Source organism: Camelus ferus, chromosome 2 (assembly GCF_009834535.1).
Source record: "Camelus ferus isolate YT-003-E chromosome 2, BCGSAC_Cfer_1.0, whole genome shotgun sequence".
In the NCBI taxonomy this organism is placed as follows: Eukaryota; Metazoa; Chordata; class Mammalia; order Artiodactyla; family Camelidae; genus Camelus; species Camelus ferus.
In genome coordinates this window covers 28598106-28623002 of record NC_045697.1, presented here as the reverse complement: position 1 = coordinate 28623002, position 24897 = coordinate 28598106, and the positions used below count along the sequence as shown (strand labels likewise).

The window sequence follows — 24897 nt, the reverse complement described above, 5'->3', positions numbered from 1 at the left end:
ACAAATCAAAAGAATGACAGAAGATAAAGTCAGGTATATTCCACATTGTTCAATGTTTAACACTATGGCATACAGATCAAGAAACTAGGTCTCAAGAGATGATCTACTGAGGGAAAAGCTTTATTCAGATGCACTGTTAGCATGGAAAAACAAAACAAAACCAGAGACTCGTCTGTTTATCCAGTTACTAAATAAACCAAATGACCCATACACTAAATGTTGTTATTCCTGTTTCACCTTGTTCAGGTTCCACTCTTTCCCTTTCTTAACAAACTTAAGAAATAAGTTAATAACATAACTTATCACTGTTTTCTTCTACTACAATGACCTTTTATATCTATTGTCTTAGTTTTCCAATCCATATACTTAGAATATGCCAGGCTCTAGTCTAAGAGAAATACATAAAACAACTAATTTAATCTTCTCAACAGCCCTATAAAATAGGTATTAATCCCATTTTTTCAGATGAGGAGACAAAGGCATAAAGGCCAGGTAATTTGCTCAAGACAACACAGGTGAGTAAACGGCCAAGTCAGGATCTGAACCTAATGGTAACAAAGTTAAGAACTCGCAATACTAAACACGATGCTGCTAAGATATAAAAATCTGACAAAACATGTGAAAGCACCATAAATCACTGTGCAAATGAAGATACCACCTAAAAGGTACTTCTTAGAATCTTAGAACCTTAATCATGCTCAATTAACACAACTTTTAACATTTTTGTTCCCTATATCCCATGCAAGTCAGAGCCAAATTACTTCAAAACTTCAATTTTTTTAGTCTTTCACACATATCTTCCTGAGATAGCAAAAAGTCAAATTTATCAAAATAAATGAAACCCAAGACTTGTCAACATGTAAAGCTACCACCTGACATTACCTAATAATCACCATCTACATATAGATTCCAATTTCAATTATAATGTTATCTTCTCTTATGTACTTAAGAGTCTTCATAAAGTTTTAAAATAGAAAGTATAGTATATGCTTACGTTTTGAGGCAAGTACACATTTAACATTCTAAATAGTCTTGGAATTCATATAAGAGAAGGGAAAAGGTGAATTCAAAATCTCTTACCATTGATCTTTCAGGATATCCAAACAAATAGCCCCTGTGACGGAACTAATATTAGGATGCCATATTTTAGTGATAAACCGGACCTAGAATATAAAGCACACTTGAATTTTCAAGTAACAGAAACAAAACACATATAGTTTTAGTAAAACTACAAAAAAATTAAATCCTTGGGTTAAAAAAAATATATATCCATACTTACATTACATCATTTTGCCTAGTTCTGTCTGTGAAAGGAGCATTGTAGAAGACAGTGTTCACTAAGTCGAATGTTGTCAACGACATACATTCTTTATAAACCTTTTAACTAATGTTGTTTTTAAAGAAACCCAACAATTACTAGGTGTTTAAAATTTACCTAGCATAATGTCAGATGCTGGAAGAAATTGAACACGGACTAAAATCCATTTAGGTAGATAAAGTCATACATAAAGTTAAAAGATAGATAGTAAATGGCAAATTTTGTGTGTGTGAAGAAGGTTATAAAATAAATTTGAAGGAAAAAGTAAGCAAAATCAGTACACAGAAACAGAAGTAGTGACTGTAAGATTGCTCCTGGTTTTCTGTATCATTTTTTTTTTAAAATACTTTTTAAAAAAATAATTCAACAAATATTTAAAAGCTTACTATTATTTGCCAGGCACTGAGGCTTAAGAGTTTAAGAAATTTACCCAACGTCAAATAACTAGTTTGCAATGGAACAAAATACAAACTCACACAGTCTTAGCATGAAAGAATAAGAAACCAACAAAGTGAAAATGCTAACTCTATCAGATCACTGTGAAATGAAATCTAGCTCATCAGCTCTTACGAGCTTCTGGAGGAGGCGGAGGAGGATTATATCTGACATATATGATAGTCATCGAAGTCAAAATTCTTTAACATTTAATAGATTAATTACTATGAGCCAAGCTATGTTCTAAATACCTTACAAAAATCAATTCATCAATATATGTTCCAAATCTAAGCTATTTATGGAAAGAAGCTAAAAGATTTACACTTCCACTTCTCTTCTTGTGACTTGTCTATACTACCTGTCTCTAATTTCTCACCTAACCACTCATTAACTTACAAGCCATCTGAAAAAGCACTTTAGGTCACCAATGATCTCAAAAACCTAAACTAATGGAGACTTTCCACTCCTTGATCCTTTTTTAATTCTTAAAATAACCTTACTCATTTTAATATCTACTTTTTCCCATCCACAGAACACCATTTCCTTAAAGACTGATTATTCACCTAGGTTACTAAACAGTCCACTGCCTTCAGTTTTGCTCCCTCCAATCTTCACATTGAAAATAGCCCTTTAAAACAAATCTGATTCATGTCAGTACTGTACTTAATGCCCTTTAATGACTTCTCACTCCCTTTATGTAAGCCCACACTTTTAAACGCCCTAGCCTACCTCTCAAATCTCACTTCCACCTCATATTCTGTACAAGCGCTCAACAAGCCATACTTAAAAAAAAATTTTTTTTTTGCCCCAGAGCCTTCATACATTTTTTTCTCTCAATAGCACACCTCAATACCCTCTTCTCCTGGCTAACTCCTACTTATCCTTCAAGTTTCAGCTTCCATAATCACTTCTTCCTGACCTGTCCCCATAGCACCGTATACTTTCCAATGTCACACTTCTATAATCTCTTCCTTACTTACCCAGTCTTCCCTAAAAGGCATGGTGTCTATCTAACCTGCTTACTAGACCATTCCAAGCATCTAAAGTGCCTCACGCTGAATGAATATGCAATTAACATTATGATAAACCTGTTGTTATAGGCCTAAAACAGTATACTTTTCAAATATAGTGCAGATCAAATAAGACAGGCATATAGGGCTTATGTATAACAAACATTTCTTCATAACAGATATAACCACAATATTCACATCTTACTTTTTTTCATTCATCAATTTCAAATTCAAAGATACAAAATAACCATACGCCATAATTTCAGTAACTCAAGACATTACAGCATTTTGTGACTTTAAAACAAAAGTTGGTTCAATTATTTTGAACAAAAACAACAAAAAAAAAAGCATAACTAAAAAACAGAAATAGACTCATAGACACAGAATACAAACTTGTGGTTGCCAAGGGGACGGAGGGTGGGAAGGGATAGATGGGATTTCAAAATTGTAGAACAGATAAACAAGATTATACTGTAAAGCACAGGGAAATATACACAAGATCTTATGGTAGCTCACAGAGAAAAAAATGTGACAATGAATATATATATGTTCATGTATAACTGAAAAATTGTGCTCTACACTGGAATTTGTCACAACATTGTAAAATGATTATAAATCAATAGAAATGTTAAAAAAATTTTGAACAAGACTGGAATTTTAATTTAGTAGAATTTTAAATTACTACTGAACATGTCAGAAGGTTTATAGTTTAGGCAGACAATCTAAGGTGAACTGTATCTTACTTTTTAAAGAATCTTCAATACATGATTCTCTGTAGACTCTACATAAAAACAAATGTGTATATACACAAAACTAAGGAAATTATTAAACTATTTCTTACTTTGTACTACAGTCTACAGTTAGGAATAAATAACTCTGAATTTGCAGATGATCCAATAAAGAAATTATCAAGAGGATACTCCATTAGCTACCAGTACAGATGTAAGTAACTGTCTTATACATACTTCTTTATGTGGTCTTCCAGTCTTTATCTCCTATTCCTCCCTTTGTTATTCTTGATCATCAACTATCTCCTTTCTTGGATTTTTCACTTCTTTCTCAGCCCTCAATATTACCAATGGTACCCCATGTATCCCATTATTCTATACCCAATTCATATCCAATGTATTTGTCACATTTTCTCATTATGCTCCCATCTCTGTCCTATAACAACAAAAATGTATAATCAAAATAACTTAGAAAGCATAAAGTACACAAGTAAGAAACAATACAATGACATTTACTATGACATACCTGAGTCATATTTGACTCTGATTACAAAACAGATATGGGATGGTTTACAATACTAAAATACTTATACAAATAACAATTCAAGTTTCCTTATTTACACAAATGGTGCTAACACTAGTACCATGTGGGTAACTTGAAAACACTCATTAGCTCTGAGGAGCACTCAAATAATTTAGAAACAAAAATCTCAACACTACACAGTGTTACCAGACCAAACTGAATGAAGGGGACTATTCTTAGTTATCTATGTTGGCACACCATCATCAGTACTCTTATCTCCTCCTACAGGATGTATCTTATATTAATTCGCTCTTTAGTTCAACAAACATTTCAGCTCCTATTTCATGGTAGATGTGAGCTCATATTTTCATCAGGTATTTCCAGCTTCGAACTAAAGGAAGTTACAATATTAAATAAGCTTTGACTAACTTACTGTACAAAAGGAAATGCTATTTTTTTTATGTAAGAAAAAAATTTTTGTCGGGGAGGTAACTAGGTCGGTCTGTCTGTCTGTCTGTCTATTTAAATGGAGGCACTGGGGATTGAACCCAGGACCTCCTACATGCTAAGCATGCACTCTACCCCTGAGCCATACCCCATTTTATTTTAAAAATGCATGTGCAGATGGACAGAGTCATTAAAGTTTATTAGCATCGACATTTATACTCAATTTCACATAAAAAAGTATGTTTATAACATCAAGAAAAAAGAGGAAAATTTCCAACCTATCTCCAGTACATTAGTTGGGCAAATCACTGCGTTAGAGTTTTCCTAATTTAATCGGTTTTTCACTAATATATATACAATATATATTACAATTTACTTTAAAAATAACCTTGGTTGCATGCTTTGAATCCAACTCCTTCTACTTTATATTCAACTGATTCAAAGATATATCTTCTATCTAGAAGTAAATCTTCTGCTCTTCAGGTCAACAGTTTATTGCAGAATAATACACAGAAAATACTCTATGACCATGTTAAGATAAATCAATGTAAGTTTTCAATCTTGTGCGATTTCAGCGCCATAATAGTGGGAATATAACTGTTAACTTCAATACTTTTACCTCACAAAGCTTAAAATTAAACCCGAACTTACATAGTAAACATATGTAAACACAGTTCTGTGATTAATTTATACAAATATTCCCCATTCTTTCCATTATATTTACCAACCAATAAAAATTCAGATCAATACAGTACATATCTAGAACACATTTAGCACACATTAATTAACATTTACTGCAAAAGCTTAATGTCACAAATGGGATGAGTACCATATTTAAAAGAACACTAAATTCTAACTACAACTAACTCTGGAGGAAGCCAGAGGGAAACAAATTTGGGTTAACTGAAGGAAGATCTTTCTAAATGTTGAAGCTACCTTAGCATGGAATGGCTGAAATTAAGACAGCAGTGGCCTGAAGAGCAACAAGAGCTAGTAGCAAAAACATCAGACAGACCTCAGTTCTTATGTTTTGAATTTATTTTTCCCATGTTTCTAAGAAACGGAGGAGGAGGAAAGGTTAATAAAATGGTGATTTCAAATGAAGGGGGGAAGGGTATAGCTCAGTGGTAGACTGTGTGCTCAGCACGCACTAGGTCCTAGGTTCAATTCCCAGTACCTCCAATTAAACAAATAAATAAACATAATTATCTCCCCACCCCGAAAAAAATTTTAAATATAAAAAAAAGATTAAATGAAATAATGTATCAAGCACCTAAAACAGAGCCAGGACTATGCAATCACTTTGGAGATTACTTATAGACTACATAGGGAAATAAACACTTTTATTGAGGCCATAATTCATCCCTATTTAAAGTGCACAACTTCATGGCGTTTTGTATATTCACAGAATTGCACAACCATCATCGAAATCTAATTTTTGACCATTTCAACACCTCAAAAAGAAAGAAACTATGTAACCTTCAGCAGTCACTCCCCATTCCTACACACTCCCCCAGCCCTAAGCAACCACCAATCTACTTTTTGTCTCTATGATTTGCCTTTTCTAATGGTCGTATACATGAAATCATATAATATGTGGCCTTTTGCACCTGGGCTTTTCATTTAGCACAATGTTTTGAAAGTTCACCTACCCTATAGAACATATCACTACTTTCATTCACTTTTAAAATCAAATCCATGGTACAGATATACCGTGTTTTATTTATCCATTCAGTTGATCAACATTTAGAGCACTTTCTGGTGATTAAAAATAGTGCTGGTATGAACATTTATGTATAAATTGGTGTATGGACATGCTTTCATTTCTACTGGGTAGATAACTAGAAGTAGATCTCGGTCATAAGGTAACTCTATGTTTTACCATTTTGACCAAACTATTTTCCAAAGTAGCTCCAACACTACATTCCCACAAGCGACCTATGAGAATTTCAATTTATAGAGGAAATTTAAGCATCAAGGCTATTATTGTATTTTACGATGATGTTGCAGAGGGAAGCCAACTGACCACTTCAAGAAGGGCCTCTTTTTGGTAGTACCTGGTTAATGCTAGCTAGTATTTACAGAATGCTTAGTCTATGCAGGCAGTGTTCTAAGTACTGTTTTCATTAAATCTCAAGTACCATCAATTATTCAACACACCTTTATTTTATGTACCTTGAGAAAGAAAAAAATTCTGCCAATTATGACATGCCATCCACCGAAAGATGTATCCTGATTTCAGAGATGTTAAATATGTGAAAAAATGTTTCTTAGAATTATTGAAATATTGTTTTACAAGGACTAACTCCTTTAATCTTGATAATCTTTTGAGAGGATTTTACAAACGACGAAACTGCAGCACAAAGCAGTTACATAGCTTGTCTAAAATCAAAAAGCCAGTTAAATGCCAGAAGTCAAGTCAAATTTGAACTGTGGTTGATTGCTCTTGTTCTTGACAGAATCATATTCACTGTTTCAGAGATCCTGCCCGTACTCTTTCCTCATCAGGATCAAGGAAGCAGAGGACAATGGATCCTATAGGAATTGGTTTCTATTTAACCTCTAAGCTTCAGTACTCTCATTTATTAAGACTGTTTTACAGACGGTTTGAGAAAAGGCATATAAAATTCTTAGCACAAAGCAAATGACAGCAGCTGTTTTCATTATTTAATAGTAAAAATACAATGGTTGAAAGCAGTCTCTCTTGGGGTCTTTTCTTTCTTCCTCCTCATTTCCATTAAAAGAAATTTTTTTAGACTTTGAGGACATCCTTATCTTGAAATATTTTACAGTCTTCTTTTCTTAAATTCATAGTATTCTACAACTAAAGTAACTTCAAGTGACTACCACTCATTCTAATGATAATACTGACAACCTAGATTACCCAGTGGAGGGTAACCAAGATAAGGATGAAAATTAAATCACAGGTTTAAAATGAGAGCTTAATAATGGTCACCTCTAAGTGGTTATATTGAAAAAATGTTTTTTCTACACTTTACTGTTCAGATTTCTACAACAAACACAAACTATTTTTAGAATGGGGGGAGGGGATTAACCAGGCTCAAAAGGTAGAAACAACCAAAACATACATCAACAGTTAAAGGGATAACCAAGATGTAGCATGTATGTACAGTAGAATACCATTAAGTCTTAAAAAGGAATGAAATTCTGACACATGCTATAATACGGACAAACCTTAAAGACATTATGCTAAGTGAAATAAGCCACATACAAAAGGACAAATATTGCATGATTCCACATAAGTAAAGTACCTAGAGTAGTCAAATTCATAGAGAGAAAGTGTAACAGTAGTTACCAGCATGGGGCAACAGGGAGTTACTGTTCAGCAGGGAAGATGAAAAAGTAAAGACAGATAGTGGAGATAGATGGAAACAGATGGTGGAGATAGCTACGTAACAATGTCAGTGTGCTTAATGCCACTGAACTGCACACTTAAAAACGGTTAAAACAGTAAATTTTATGTTGCGTATATTTTACCATAATTTAAAAAATCAACCAGGTTTATGAGAAAACATATATTATATATATAAAAACAACAGATTTAGATGCACCTCAAACTGGTAAGTGACTCAACTTCAACCTGGAATTTCCATTACTATGTCTATTCCTAAATAGGAACAATCAATAGGCTGAATGAATGAAATCTAGAACATTTTCTGAGTGATAGTAGCTTCCAAAAGTATAGTATCCTTTGAGCAGCCACAAAAGTGTGTAAGACATGGTCTTTGACCTCAGCAGTATAAAAACTAGTGAGAGATACATAACCCCCAATAATACAGTACATTAATTGGTACTGTAATTGTGTTGGTACTACATAAATTATTTAAAATGGTACTGAGAGAGTAGAGGGAGAAACAATTTGACAGGCACAGCCTAATGGAGAAAGTAATACTTTACCTGGACCTCAAAAGAAAACTAGAATTTTAAATGATACAGACAATGATTCAAGCGAAAATGACAGGAAAAGTGTGAAAGAATAAACATTACCTAAAAATACCAAATAATCTAGGCTGGAAAATGAGACCCATGTTGTGGGTGGCAGAAGATTATGATGGAAAAGATGACTAAGGTTAAGTTATAGGAGCTTTTAAATACCCAGCTAAGGAGTTTAGACTATTAACAAGGAAAGAAAAGAAACATGATCAAAACTGCACTTTAGAAAGATTTATAGAACAGCAATGCAAAGAATGAACAGCAGTGGTAAAGATGAAAGGCTGAGTAAATTATAGGCAAAAAAGGGCAAGTAATAAAGTTGAATGCCAAACCTAAAGTGGTGATGACAGCAAAAGTAAAGACATTAAGGAAGCTGTTCAGTCAAAAAGTAAGTTTAGGTTAGTTTTCCTTGTTATACACAATCCTAGGTTATTCTGTTTCCTCTTTCAACATACATCATAGCTGCAATTATTTGTTCATTATTTTTTTCCCTGCTAGAACATGAACCCTATGAAAACAAGGAAAATGTGAAGTCTTATTTAGTGTTATATTGGCACAAAGTATTCACGTAATTGTTGAATGAATTCAGAATATACTCCTCCCTAGAAAATACACTTCTTTGAGACACATAAGAACTTGTAAAAGGATTCTCTAAATTTGGGAACAGTGCTTAATTTTCTAGACCTAGAATTTAAGCCACTGTCAGAAAATATCCTATTCCAGTCTACAGCCATTACTGGCTGCCTCTGAGTAAATCTGCTTTTCATTCTAATTCCAAAAGCAAACCATCCGCCATTGCCTGAAATCTTGTCCACACTAAATTCACACAATAAACAACTCAAAAATCTGTAATTTTAATCAGCATTAAAAGACATATTAATTAAATGAGTCAAGAAATATATTTTAGAAGTTCATGCACAAAAGTAGGCTTACAATACCTTAGGAGGATTAAATGGGTATGTTTCTGGTATTTTAATCTCTAGTTGATATCTTCCTCCTAGAAAAATATGGAAAACAGAAAGTTAAGAATGTTGCTCACCTCAAATATGTGAAGTCAAATATAGTGACAGAACTTTCCAAACATGTACTATTTTATATTCAATTACAACAGATTCATTTTAAAATTGAAATCCCAAATGGAAATAAACACAAGTTCTAGTTTTTGATTTAAGGGTCATTTAAACCATACAGAATACCCATTTTATATAACTGATACTGGTTCATCAGTGAATAACTGGGCTAGAGATGGATAAATATATTAAATCCATAGACAATCCAATGCCAAAGACTTCACTGAGACAATTAAGTAGCACAGGTTTCATCTCCTTTTGTTTCCTTCAGTCCATAAAGAGTTGCTAAATGACAAAAAAGAAAAAAAGAAGGCAGAGAGGTGTAAAGGCATAGATGGTACAGAGAAAAGGGATACATAGATTATGTCATAAACTGAAAAAAATCTACTTCTAGCTGGTTCTCTCAAATGCAAAAATCCAAACTTGTAATTTGTGCTCCAAATTAAATGTCAACACTTATTGTTAAAATCTAAAAAATAAAATTTGACAATAAGAGGTAGTTTAGCATAAAGACAAAAACCTATTATTTTCTTCTAAATAGGTACACAAAATGCAAAACTTTACAAAGAGACTGTTCTAACCAGTAATATATAAACAGAAGGCAACATTCTGGTTTGGTTTGAAGTTATTTGAGCAACTAGCTGCTAAATAAGTATTTTTAAAAAGTTTACCTAGCTTCCCATAACTGGGGTACTTCAAGGGGAAGGATAAATGCCTCTCAGGAACTCTGAAGGGGGGAGTCCTGCACTGGATGCCAGACTGGATTTGAATCCTAATTCTAATGAACCTTCCAATTCTAAGATTTTATGACCCACTAACACACAATACTCACTATTCCAAAATACAGCAAATAAAACTGTGCTAGTAAAATATTTACATATGAAACTATGCCTGCAATTTCCTTCAAAATAATCAACAGATGAATTAGGTCAAAAACTGGCCATCAATTGATAGTTATTAAAGCTGGCTGATGAGTGCATAGAGATTTCATTTTACTATTTGACTTCTGTATGTATCTGAAATTTTCTATAATAAAAAGTAAAAAACAAAACAAAACTCGTAACTGTGTACTAGGAGCACTATTAATTTCAAAATTCCACACACTCAACTTTCAGTATATTCTGTTACTTCCTCGATTGTTAGGAACAGATGAATGTAGATCTGGGAGAAAACAAAAGAGCAATTCACTTGGTACCACTTTATTCAAGCCTGTTCTGGTTCCAATTGTTCTTTTCTTGCTTATTATCTTTAATAGAATCCCATACTGACTGATGTACAAGTTAAACTAGATGCTTAAATAACAGAGCATTTGGCAATAGTGAAACATAAAGGAAAGTAGTCAAAACAAAAGAAACAAACAAAAAAAGACAGATAAGAGTATCTGAGGAAATTTTTACGTATAAAGAGATAGCTGTTTTATGTTCAGTTATAAATGCTAGCTTCAAATACAGGTATGATAAATTTGGCCTGAGTAATATGTAGATTCTTCTTTTTCCTTCCTATGAATCTTACTTTTTGGATTAAATTCCAGATTACTATCTCTGTAACTTTCTATTCCTTCTCTATAACCATCTGTTCCTTCTTGAATGTCCAAAACAATCTCTTAGGAGCAGTGTGAGGGCCTAGAAATATTACATAAATAATGTTGGGCCCTAGAGTCCCATAGATCCTATTTCTACTCCATATACTATCAATATGCTCTGTCTTGCATTATCTGACAACTTTCTACTATAATCACTGTAGCATTAACCATAGCATTATTTGATACATATCAGAACAACACAACTAAGGGAGCTTTATGATAACTACATTATCATAACAGCTTCACTATAAAATATTTACTTCTTGAACAGCTTTTAATATTAAGCATTTATAATCTTTAACTTAATCCAAAGAGAAGATGGGAAAGGAATGAGATTTTTTAAAAATATCAACAATGATTCCATAAATTTAAAACAACTCTTAGGAAGAAAGGCTTAAGAATTTAATTGTTCCTGTGCCACTGAGCCACTAAGGAAAAAGAAGAAAACTGAGGTAACATGTATGGTAATTTGGGGTATTCTACTACTCAATGTGACTACTTTTAACACTACCTAAAATAGCTATCTGATTTCTGAATGATGGTTATAAACAATTTAACATTCCACAATGAACTTATGCCTTGGCTATTAAATTGAGATTCAAACAAACCAACCCTCAAAATTTAGCAAGAGTCCTGCAATAAATATATTTTATTCCATTCATATTTCAAAGAAGTATATAAATTTATGCCCCTGAATGGTGTTTTTTCCTAAACAAAATGAACTTCTCTTCAATAGTTTTATGAAAAGAATACAATTTAATCTATTTCAAATAGATACCCAAGAAACATATTAAAACTAATCTTATCAAACATTAATGTCTCATTTAGTGGCAGCAGCAGAAATAAGCACTTAAAAATGACCAAACTTGTTTCTGAGTAATGAAGAATATGGTACAGCTGTAATTTCATCATCCTACAAATAAGTGTTTATTGTCCTTTTTTTTTTTTTAATTCATGTACCTTTCTTTATTAAGGGTTGCTTACTCTGCCTATCTAATTTAGTTCAGGAGGTCTCTTGTTTGAAATACCAATTTGCTGGAAGAGCTCCAGAATGATAATGCTACTGCCCTACTATCTTTGAAAAATACATTAGATAACCTAAAAAAGTAATCCAAGAATACTTATAATGACTGCTTTCAAGAAGAAGCTACTATATCATTACACACAACATCAGCTATTAAGGACAAACTTGATTTTTATAAGGTAACTAAAGATCTCTTCTCCCTCCAATGACTGTCAAAAAGAACTAAATGAATAGCATCCATGAAAGCATCCAGACAAGGCCTGGCACACAGGAGGCACTTACAAAACAATATAAAAAATTAAGTAAGTCTAGAAATGACTCATATGAACTATAAAACAAAATAAAATTTAGTCATTTAAGATTTTAAAGGATATGCTGAAGACATTTTAGGGTCTTTAAAAATTTGAATGAAAATAGAGAAATAGTCTAGAATGTCGACTTTTTCTGAAAAATTTTGGGTAACTGATCATTACAGAATTATAGAACCACGACATTCAAAGTAGACATAACCACCACTTTCAATATTTGGTCAATCCTGATTTATTCAAAAACAGAAAGTGGTAAGAAACATAAGCTTTTGAGCCAAAGGCCATTTCCCAGCTGTGCCACTTAGATGTCTGACTTTGACAAGTTACTTAACTTCCCTGAGTTTAGTTTCTTCATCTATGAACCAGTGATAACTATACTTACCCCATAAAATTTGTTATAAGGATTAAATGAGAAAACATGTGAAGCTCTAGTAAGTAAAAATAAGTGCTACTACCACAGATTATATGATTTCTCTTACACAAATACTGGAATGCCTATTATATACAAGCTACTTTGGCTACGTTATATAACCCATATTTACAATAATCATTACTGAAGATTTGCCTAATACAGGGAATAACAAGCTATAAAGCTTCTTTCTGTATCTTACCACCCAATTACATAGACTAAAGTAGCTATAGACTTAAGTTTGTGAACATAAAGTTCAGCAAAGTAGTCCCCTTTTCTATAGGTCTTGAAATAATCAAAGCTTTCCCAAATAAAGAAAATTAAGTATTTGGAATACAGACTGTATGAAGACATGAGTGAAATGAAATGCTAAATGACAAACAGGGGAGAGAAGTTTTTTTAAAAAAATAAAATTTTCTTCATGTGAAATATCCAGAATAAATACATTTATAGAGAAAACAAATAAATAAACATGTCATCACTCAGAAATTTAAGGCAAGGTTTGTTATAGATACCATATGAAGGGTAACTGAGAGTCTGTAGTCCATATAAGCTAAAGGCTTAACATCCTAGACGTTTTGCACTGTTAAATTCTAACTTAATATAACCTGGAAACTGGCTCTACTCAATCTGTTTAGGGGAAAAAATTAGCTAAAATTCAGTAAGAAAAATCAGTATACATAAGCATTTAAATTTATTTAAAAATTGTTATATGTATCTTTAAGCCAAATAAAATTACCTTCCATATAGTTTATAGATGGTTAAGATTATTCTGATTTAATGTTTCAGACAAGTTCTAATACACACAATATTTTGATACAGAAAAAAGTACTTGCCTTCATATGGTGTGTCTGGAGGTCCTGCTATTTCTCCTCTTAATTCTGTAAAATTCTCATCTACAAGATCTACTTTAATTTGATTTTTGCTCGTCTTAAAAATAAACAGAAAATAAATGTTAGTTATAACAGCAAGAAAAGAGCCTATTTTAAAGTATTACCTATAAAAACAATTTGAAACCCCCTCTTCCATAAGCTTATCTGCTCTAGTAAAAATAAGTCTGTGCTTTTCTAGAACTCAGCCAGTTTTAATATTTGAAACAAAAATAGTAACAAATTTTAACTTCAATGTTTTTAATGACATACCACTTTGAACAAAAGTACATCATCTTGTTGACTTCATAAGAATGTTTAGAGAAAAATAGCACTTATTTTATATTTGCCAACTTCATGTGTGTTAGGTCCAAAGTGATAGTTCTACTCATCTGTAAATGAACGCTGTGATACGATATCCCCAAGCTACATGGGTTCTAGTCATATAAACAAAAAATTCATTAAAAGTCATTTAGCCTATAACCTCTCACTTGAATTTCTAGATGCTAAAGTTAACTGAAATACTACACCATCAACTAGGATGATGAAAGCTCTAAGGATCTAATAAATTTCCTTTTCTACAAAAATTCCTGAAGCCTAAATGCCTCACTAAATCCTCTAATGACTTCCTCAATCTGTTTTTCTGCTTAGTTTACCTCAATGGCAACTACCTACTTTTCAAAATAGATTTTTATATTAAGTTTATCTACATCTATTTATTTTGTACTTTACACTTCTCAAAGTAATTTCATATCTATAGTTATCACTTCAATCTCTCAATAATCCTGTCATAATCCATTCTTACAGTAAACGGTGATCACGATTCAGAAAATCCTCCAGTGGGATTCACATTAATGTGCACAAGTACCTGTTTGCAAATGGGCTCTCCACTTACATTTTGTAACCTATACCAGTATCTTACTGGTCTATTCACCTAATACAGTGATCTTCCCTTTTCTCAGTTTTTTAAAACATAAATTCTTAATATACAAGTTATGTTTTCATTTTTTGGTTAGGATTCCATGTTTTTAGCAAGTGGCACATCTACTTTTAGGGAAGAAAGCCTCACAAGATTTCAAGACTAAATTTTTGCTTTTGAACGTACCTTCTTAAACTTGTCTACTGGATGACAGTGTAAGAATTAATGTTTTAAGGTTGACTTCCTCCCCCTACTCCCAGAGAAGATACCATTTTCACTTTTTCTGTGTTAAATAGTTTAGTACAAAATGTTAAGTACAGAAAAAACATATAACTTAAAACCCAACCTTTAAAGATTTCATATGACTCCTATCTTTTAATAAAATCATGAGATTAAAAAACTTACTTTATGTATGTTAATTAGTACTGTTTATTTCACAACCGTTTTTTACACTTGGGATTAAATATTTCATATTTTTTCTGAAGATAATTTTACCCCCATATTAAATTTAATTGTAACTACACATAATGGGAACTTCTTCTTGTGCCCCCCAAAATCGTTCATTATCGTTCTTGGTATATACAGTAGAGGATGAAATGTACAATTTTAGTAACAGTAAAATATTCTGTTCAGTATGCACAGGAATGAATAACGTTAAAATGGAAATCAGAGGCATCAGATTTTCACTGACCATTTTAAGAAGCCAAAAGTGTAACTACAGACATCTATTTCTCCCCAAAGATTTCTTAGGAAAACAACAAGCATAATCAAATCCAGGAAATCATCAGTGCTTTCAAAGTTCTCTATAATACCCGTAATACTCCTTTCCCCCAAAGTAGTAAATAACCCTAAAACGGCAGGATACTACAGGACTACAATTAGACTAAAGTTTGGAGGAGGGTAGTAGGAGGTAACAAACTAGAAAAGCTGGATTCTAGATTGCCTCCAACTGTCTGGTTAGTAAAATGCTAAGTAAATAATTATTAATTTTTATACCTCTGTATTTATTTCTGTTCTCATTCCCTCCAACTTATAATTCAGAGAAAGATGGGTTCTTTTTTTTTTTTACTCTAGAGAAAGAACACTATTTGTATATGAAAAAATTACTAAATCAGTTCAATACACAATCACCATTATAAATCCCATTATAAAGAAATATTCTGTGCTCTAGAGTAGGGTCTTTATCTACAGATAACCAAAGATAAAAAGAAAATGGAAAGTTAAAGACAAAGATTTTTCACAGTTTTTTTTCCATCATGCAACAATGATCATTTATTACATACATACTTAAATTCAAACATTCAGTAATTCCACAATCCAAAACTCCAATCCCACTGCCCACACAAACTAATTTAAAAATCTGACTTAAGACTCAAAAACTGTAAGGAAAACATGGAAAATAACGCAAAATGACACACTGTTAGAAAAGCCTTTGGAGTAAAACGTAAGTTGGTTCCTAATTCTGCCACTTACTTACAGTGTTAATTCAAGTAAGTAACTTACCATCTAACTCTCAATTTTATTACTGTAAAATGAGAATACACCTTAGAATTAAAGGAAAATTTCCTGAATAGAAGTAGCATATAGTTACCCTCCCTCTAACAAAATTAATTACAAAAATCTTTCATTTCAAAGGCCTGTTTTTATAAGATTTATCTCACAGGTTTGTTTTCAAACTAAGAATGGAAATGTAATTTCTAAAAATAAATAAAACAATGTGCTTTCAATTTTAATGACTGCAACAACCAGGGAGACTGAGGCTTTTGGATAAAACTCTGAAGAATTGTTTTCACTGTATTACATTTTTTGAGGACAGCTGGGAAGTTAGTTGCTTTTCTATATTTTCTTCTCCCAACTCATCTAAACACAACAGTGGGACCTCTTGTAGTCTTGATTTTTCTGATGTTCCCTTGTGGCTCCAATGCATTTCCAACACATAAAAGAAAAAGAGATGAACAGAAGCTACCACTCCTAGTAAACAATTTTAAAATAAACTATTTTATTAAAATATACATAATAAAGTATGCAGAACAGTACACAATGCTGAAGTTAATCTGGAAGTGGTAAATAAATGAACGTCATTGTTAATAAGTAACAGTGCAGAATTTAAAGCAATTCTAGTAGAATCTTAAGGCCAAGTCTCTTGGTGAATTGACATCATCATCACAAAATTCTTTCAAATAATTCCTGGGTCTACTATATGCCAGAAAGCAATCTCAAGTGTCAGTGAAACAATTAAGTGACAAAAATACATCCCTGCCCACTTGGAGCTTACATTCTTGTGGGAAAAACTAAAAATGGAAAGATTTTATCATAAAAGCACTAAGAATAAGGTATTGTTGTTTAACCTATTTAAAACTTACTAGCTATGGTGGGAGGGTATAGCTCAAGCAGCAGAGTGCATGCTGAGCATGTACAGGATCCTGGGTTCAATCCCCAGTACCTCCTCTAAAAATAAATGAATAAATAAAAAAATAATAATAAAACAAAACTTACTAGCTATGTGACCTTGGGAAAGTTAACCAACCACTCTACCTCAGTTTCAGCCTCAGTCAACTGGGGATTATAATAGTACCTACCACTTACAGTTCACTGGGGAATTTAAATAATACACAACTAATGCCTGGCAAACAGTAAATGCTGAATGTATATTAGCCATTTAACACTGTAATATGTTGACTTTTGATAATGATGTTGGAGCAAAACACTTCTACCTAAAGCAAACAGTGTACTTTTTAAAGGGGATGATGTATCAGATTAGCCTCTCCTATTTATTCTGGAAAAGGTTTTCTAAAATACAATTCAAATCCAAATTTCAGAGAAGTAAATATAATTTTTTTGGTCTCTTTTTTTTTTAGGGGGGGGGAGGAGTAACTAGGTTTATTTATTTTTAAAGGAGGTACTGGGAATTGAATCCAGGACCTCACGCATGTTAAGCATGCACTAAACCGCTGAGCTATACCCTCCTCCCAAGCAATATAATTCCAAATGACCCCCTGAAGTTATAGATAATTCTCATATGCTATAAAGAAACTATTAATTCGTTTCCTAGTCAAATCACAACTACCAAAATTTAGGGACAATGCTTATCATTATCAAGTAAATAAATGTGAAATTCAGTTCTTCCTAATCTGTTGCAAATTAGGCTTAAAAGGTTTAACAGTTTGCCGTTATTTTGTCATAATTTAATATAAATGACTTATTTTTTCCCTACTATTCTAAGGTTCAAGAAATAAGAAAGATTTCTATGTTCTAAGCAGTTTGAAAAAAAAAAATTTAAAGCTTAGGGCATGTCACCCTGCCAAAGCAGGGTTAACATGGAAACTAAGAGACTAGAAGAAAAATGAGAAACTGAGGCCATGGGGACATACTTATGGCCTTACATCAGAGAAAAATCCTCTCAAGCTTCTGACAGCCATTTTGAAATAAGCCTAGAGTATTTAGTTCTTAGCAAGGCCTGCCCTCAAGAGAAACTATTTCACCAGAGCCAAACACCAGTTGGGGTTTTAACAAATCTACCCAACCAAAAAGAGGGGTAATACCCAACTCCAGCCTTCCAGTCTCACATAAGGGGGAAGGATGTTGAGAAGCACTTTTAAAGGTCCTAGTTTAGGAGCACTGGCTCACTAAAAGACTGAGACCCAAATATAGGACTATAGAACACTTCCCCCTCCCCCTAAACCTTACCACCACACCCAGAGGACTCCTATATAATAAATAACAGGAGATTATAACTCAAAGAACTACATGTCTCAGACCTTATTTAAGATGACATCTGTAAGGAACCCCAAAGACAACAGGGGGACAAAAGTAAGGACTTCTGAGGACATTTTAGTCTGACACTTACAGCTACTGTAATCAGTAAACACAGTCTAATCCCTAGGCAGTCAAATATAAAATTTCACACTAAAGGCCTATTTACCTCTGTTCCTTTTATCTAGTACATGATGTCTGGGTTTTAAGAAAAATATTACAAGGTATACTAAAAGACAAAGAGGTAGAGCAAGCATCAGAACCAGACCCAACAGAAATGGTAGAATTAGACTGAAAATTTTAAACTATGACTCATATACTAAGTGCTCTAACAGAAAGAGTAGACAACATCCCAAACAGATGAGTAATGCAAGCAGAGGTGGAAACTCAGAGAAAGAATCAAAAGGAAATGCTAGAAATCAAAAACACTGTAACAGAAATAAATGCTTTTGATGGGCTCATTAGTAGATAAACAGGGACAAGGAAAAAAATCAGTGAGCAAGAAGAAATGTCAACAGAAACTTTCAAAACTGAAATGCAAAGGAAAAATGAATGAAAAACAACAGAGTAACATATAATTAATGTAACATGTAAGTATTGGGTATACCAGATGAAGAAGAAAAGAAATATCTGGAGCAATAATGACTAACAATTTCCCTAAATTAATGATACCAAATCACAGACCCAGGAAGCTCAGAGTTCAAACGAGGATAAATACCTCCAAAATTTATTCCTAAGCATACTATATTCAAACTGAAAATCAAAACAAAGAAAAAGTCTTGAAAGGAGCCAGAGTTAAAAAAAAATACCTTTCCTATAGAGGAGCACAGATAAGAATTACATCAGATTTCTCTTCAGAATTCATAGAAGCAAGAGGAGAATGAAGAAATATATTTAGTTTTGGAAGAAAAAAGCCCCACCAACCTAGAATTCTACATCCAATGAAATTATCCCTCAGAAATTAAGAACAAAGACCTCTTAGACAAACAAAAATTGAGGCAATCTGTTGTCAGCAGACCTGTCTTGCAAGAAGTGTTAAAAGAAATTTTTCAGAAAGAAGAATAATGATATAGATCAGAAACTTAGAATATATACAAAGAAGGTAAGAGCAATAGAGAAGGAATAAATGAAGGCAAAATAAAATATTTAATTTTTCTTATTCTTAATCTATAGATAACTGTACATTAAAAATAACAACAACAAAGTATTCAGTGATTACAACTTATGGATTAGTGACATGAATGACAGATGTTATAAAGGATGGGAAGGAGGAAATGTGAATTGTTTTAAAGTACTTGCACTACATATGAAGTAAAAGTGTTATTTGAAAGAGCATTTTTAAGTAAGTGTACATGTCAAATTAAAGGGTAACTACTAAGAAAAATTTTTTTAAAGCACAATTAATATGCTAAGAGAAAAAAAGTCATATAAGATGATCAATTATAACAGGTAAGGCAGAAAAGAGTGGAAGACAAAAAAGACAAAGAATGAACAAGGGCAATAATAGAAAACCAATAAAAAATATGGTAGGCATTAATTCAACTGTACCAATAATAATTTTAAAGGTTAATGATCTAAATATAACTACCAAAATATTCTGCTAAAGTGGATAAAAAAGATTCAACTATATATTATCTATAAAAAACCTACTTTTAAGTGAGACAGAGAAAGGCAAACATTATATGATGTCACTTAAAAGATACAAATTTTATTTACAAACCAGAAACAGACTCACAGACATAGAAAACAAACTGCGGTTACCAGGGGGAAGATGGGGGAGGAAAAGATTAGGTGTTTGGGATTAACAGATACAAATTACTATACATAAAATAGATAAACAAGGACCTACTGTATAGCACAGGGAACTATATTCAATCTTTTATAATGAGCAGTAATGGAAAAGAATCTAAATATATATATAAATGTATATATACGTATGTATATATATAACTGAATCACTTTGCTGTGCACATGAAATTAACATTGCAAATCAACTACACTTCAATAAAGAGTAAGAATTAAAAAAAGTTTAAATCCACTTCAAATATAAAGACAGATACATTAACAGTAAAAGGACAGAAAAACAATAAAACTCTAAGAAGAAAATACAAAAAAAAGCTTCATGACACTGTATTTGGCAATGATTTCTTGAATATGACACCAAAAACACAGGCAACAAGTGTAAAAGCAAAATGGACTATATAAAAACGAAAAACTTCTTTGTATCAAAGGACACAATCAACAGAATGAAAAGGCAACCTACGGAATGGTAGAAAATATTTGCAAATCATATAAATGACAAGTGGTGAATATCCAAAATATATAAAGAGCTCTTAAATTCAACAACAAAAAAACAAACAACCCAACTAAAAATGGACAAAGTATTTGAATAGACATTTCTCCACAAGATATATAATGGTCATCAAACACATAAAAAGATGCTCAATATCACTACATAGCTATCATTAGGAAAATACAAATCCAAACCACAATGAGATACCACCTCACATCCACTGAGATGGCCACTATCAAAAAAACTGGAAATAACAAGTACTGGCAAGAATGTAAAGAAATGGGAACCCTGTGCACTGCTGGTGGGAATATGAGATGGTGCAGCCACAGGGGAAAACAGAATTACCATATGATCCTGCAGTTCTTCTGGTTACATACTCAAAAAAGAACCAAAACAGGGTCTCAAAATAATTTGTACACTCACATTCATGATAGCATAATTCAAAACAGCCAAAAGGTGGAAACAACTCTGGTATCCGCTGGCAGGTGAATAAACAAAACATGGTATACATACATGGAATATTATTCAGCCTTTAAAAGGAAGGAAATCTGACACATGCTACAACATGGATGAACATTGAGGACATTATGCCTAGTGAAATATGTCAGTTACAAAAAGATAAATACTGTATGATTCTAGTTATAGAGTCAGAAAGTAAAATGGCAGTTGCCAGGGCTGCAGGTTAAGGGGAATAGGGAGTTACTGTTTATTGGGTACAGAGTTTCAGTTTTGCAAGATGAAAATATTCTGGAGACTGGATGCATGACAATATGAATGGTTAAAAGACATTAACTTTTATATGTATTTTATCACAATTTTGAAAAAACAGTAAAGGGATGGAGAAAAGTATACTATGTTAACACTTATCCAAAGAAAGCTGTAGTCATTTTAATTTCAGACAAAGCACATTTCAAAGCAAGGAAAATTATCAGGGATAAAAAGGGACATGACATAATGATAAAGAGGTCAATTATCCAAGAAGACATTAAAAATATTTAGTGTATGAGCATAACAACGGAGTTTCAAAATACATGAGACAAAAGCAACAGAATTATACAAGGAGAAATAGATGAGCTCACTATTATAGCCAAAGACTTCTAAGATTCCTCTGCCAGTACTCAACAGATCCAGCAGGCAGAAAATCAGTAAGAGCATAGTTGAACTAATCAGCACCAACAATCAAAATGGATCCAATCTAATTGATTATCTACAGACTACTTCATCCAACAACAGCAAAATACACATTGTTCTCAAGATCACACAGAATATTTACTAGATAGACCACATTTGGGGCCATAAAACACACATTACAAATTCAAAAGAACAGAAATCATACCAAGTATGCTTTCAAACCACAATGGAATTAACCTAGAAATCAATGACAGAAAGATAGCTGGAAAACCTCAAAACACTAAATAACACAAGTTTAAATAACACATAGGTGAAAGAAGACATATTAAGAGAAATTTTTACATATTTTGAACTTTGAAAACAAAAATACTACTTAATAAAATCTGCAGTAGTGTTTAGAGCAAAATTTACACTGAATGCATATATAAGAAAAATAAAAATCATGAAACTAGACAAAGAAAAAATTAAATATAAAGAAAGCAAAAGAAAAAGTAATTTAAAAATTAGAGCAGAAATCAATGAAACTGCAAACAGAAAATAAACAAAGGAAAATCAACCAAACCAAACCAAACACTGGTTTTCTGAATCAATCAAGTAAACTGAAAGGCCTCTAGACAGGTTAACTAAGGAAAAAGAGAGACAAGACACAAATTATTAAGTATCAGAAATGAAAAGTACCATCTCTATTAACCTCACAGACATTAAAAGGATAAAGGAGTACTACCAACGACTTATGCTCACAAATTTGATACCTAGACGAAGTAGATTGATTCCTTGAAAGACACAACCCGCCAAAACTCACACAAAGACAAACAATCTGAATAGGACTGTATCTATCAGGGAAGTTGAATTAATAGTTAATAACTTTCCAAAACAAAAAGCACTGGCCCCAGATGGTGTCAATGGTGAATTCTACCAAATATTTAAGAAAGAAATTCTCTACAATCTCTTTCAAAGAATAGTGGCAAACGGAACACTCCTTAATTCATTCTATGAGGCCAGCATTATCCTAATACTAAAAGGAAACAAACAAAGACAAAAGGAAAACTACAGACCAGTATTTCTCATGGACAAGGATGTAAAAATCCTCAACAAAATATTAGCCAACTGATTCCAACAATGTATAAAAAGAATTACATACCATGAGCAAGTGGGATTTAATCCGAGGTATATAATGCTGGTTCAACATTCGAAAAATCAGTTAATGCAACCCAGCCCATCAACAGACTAAAAAGAAAAACCACATGATCATAACAATAGATGCAGGAAAACCATCTGACAAAATCCAACATTCACAATAAAAACTCTGTAAATTATTCCTAGAACAGAGTGGAACTTTCTCAATTTGATAAAGAATATCTACAAAAAACCTACAGCTAACATCATACTTAAATGATGGGAAACAATGCTTTCCCACTAAGATTAGGTACAAGGCAAGGATATCCCCTCTTACTATCCCTTTTCAACATCGTATCTGAAGTTCTAGGCAATGCAATAAAACAAAGAAATAAAAGGTATACATATTGGGAAGGAAAAAATAAAACTGTCTTTGTTTGCAGATGAAATGATCATCTATGTAGAAAATCTGAAAGAACTAACAAAGCAATTCCTGAAACTATTAAGTGATAATATTATAATAGCAAGGTTGCGGGACACAAGGCTAACTTACAAAAGCCAACTGCTGTCCCACATACCAGGAGTGAACAAGCAGAATTTGAAATTAAAAACACAATACCACTTACATTAACACCCCCCAAAAATGAAATATTTAGGTGTAACTCTAACAAAATATGTACAAGAACATATGAGGAAAACTATAAAACTGACAAATAACATCAAAGAACCAAAAAATGGACTGACACAACCCAACTTCAAGACTTAACTATAAAGCTACAGACCATCAAGACAATGTAGTATTGGCCAAAGAAGTAATACAATGGAGCAAAGACAGTCTTTTTCAACAATACTGCTGAAACAATTAGATAAACACATGAAAAAAAAAAAAAAAAGAAGAAGAAGAAAAAGAAATCTAGACAGACTTTACAAGCTTCACAAAAACTAACTCAAAATGGATCACAAACATAAATGTAAAATATAGAAGTATAAAACTCCTAGAAGGTTACATAGAGGAAAACCTAGATAACCATGGGTATAACTATGTTTTTTTAGATATAATACCAAAGGCACGATTCATGAAAGAAATAACTGATAAGCAGGGCTTCATTAGAACAAAAAACTTATCTGCAAAAGACAATATCAAGAGAATGAAGACAAGCTAGGAGAATGTATCTGCAAAAGAAATATCTGACAAAGGACTGTTACCTAAAATACACAAAGAACACTTAAAACTCAACGGTTAACAAAACAAAAATCCAGTAGGGACAAAGACCTTAACAGACACCTCACCAAAGAAGATACACATATGGCAAATAAGCATATGAAAAATGCTCCACATTAAGTCACGGGGAAATGTAAATTAAAATGAGATACCACTCACATTGATTAGAAAGGCCCAAAGCCAGCACACTGACAACAGCAAATGCTGGCAAGGATGTGGAGCAACAGGGTATCTCATTTATTCCTCGTGGGAATACAAAATTACACAGCCACCATGAATCCAGTTGGTGGTTTCTTACAAAACCATACACAGACGTTTATAGCAGCTTTATTCATGACTGCCAGAACTTGGAAGCAACCAAGATGTCCTTCAGCAGCTGAACGGACAAATAAGTTGTGTTACATCCAGATAATGGAATATTATACAGCAATAATAAATAGCTATCAAGCCAAGAAGAGATATGGAGAAAATTTAAATGTGTATTACTAAGTGAAAGAAGCCACTTGAAAAGGCTATATACTGTACAATTCCAACTCTATAACATTCTGGAAAAGCAAAACTATGGAAAACAGTAAAACGATCAGTGGTTGCCAGGGATTTGAGGATGGGAGGGATGTATGGGCAGAGCACAAAGGATTTTTAGGGCAGTAAAAATACTCTGTATAATCCCATAATGATGAATACATGTCATTATACATTTGTCCAAACTCAGAATAAACAACACCAAGAGTGAACATAGGTAAACTAAGGTTCTAGGGACTGTGAGTGATTACGAATGTTATCAGT

The 24897-nt window shown here is 32.7% G+C and overlaps 1 protein-coding gene across 1 annotated transcript in view; it reads right to left on the bottom strand.

Annotated features, from left to right (window-relative positions):
• Positions 1–24897, bottom strand: part of UBE2K (ubiquitin conjugating enzyme E2 K) — a 55415-nt gene that overhangs the window by 12622 nt on the left and 17896 nt on the right. Inside the window, exons 2-4 of the mRNA XM_032496093.1 lie at positions 13645–13738; positions 9354–9412; positions 1081–1163 (exon numbers count right to left, since the gene is read on the bottom strand). Coding sequence (XP_032351984.1) covers positions 1081–1163; positions 9354–9412; positions 13645–13738 — 236 coding nt within the window. The remainder of the gene's footprint in view (positions 1–1080; positions 1164–9353; positions 9413–13644; positions 13739–24897) is intronic.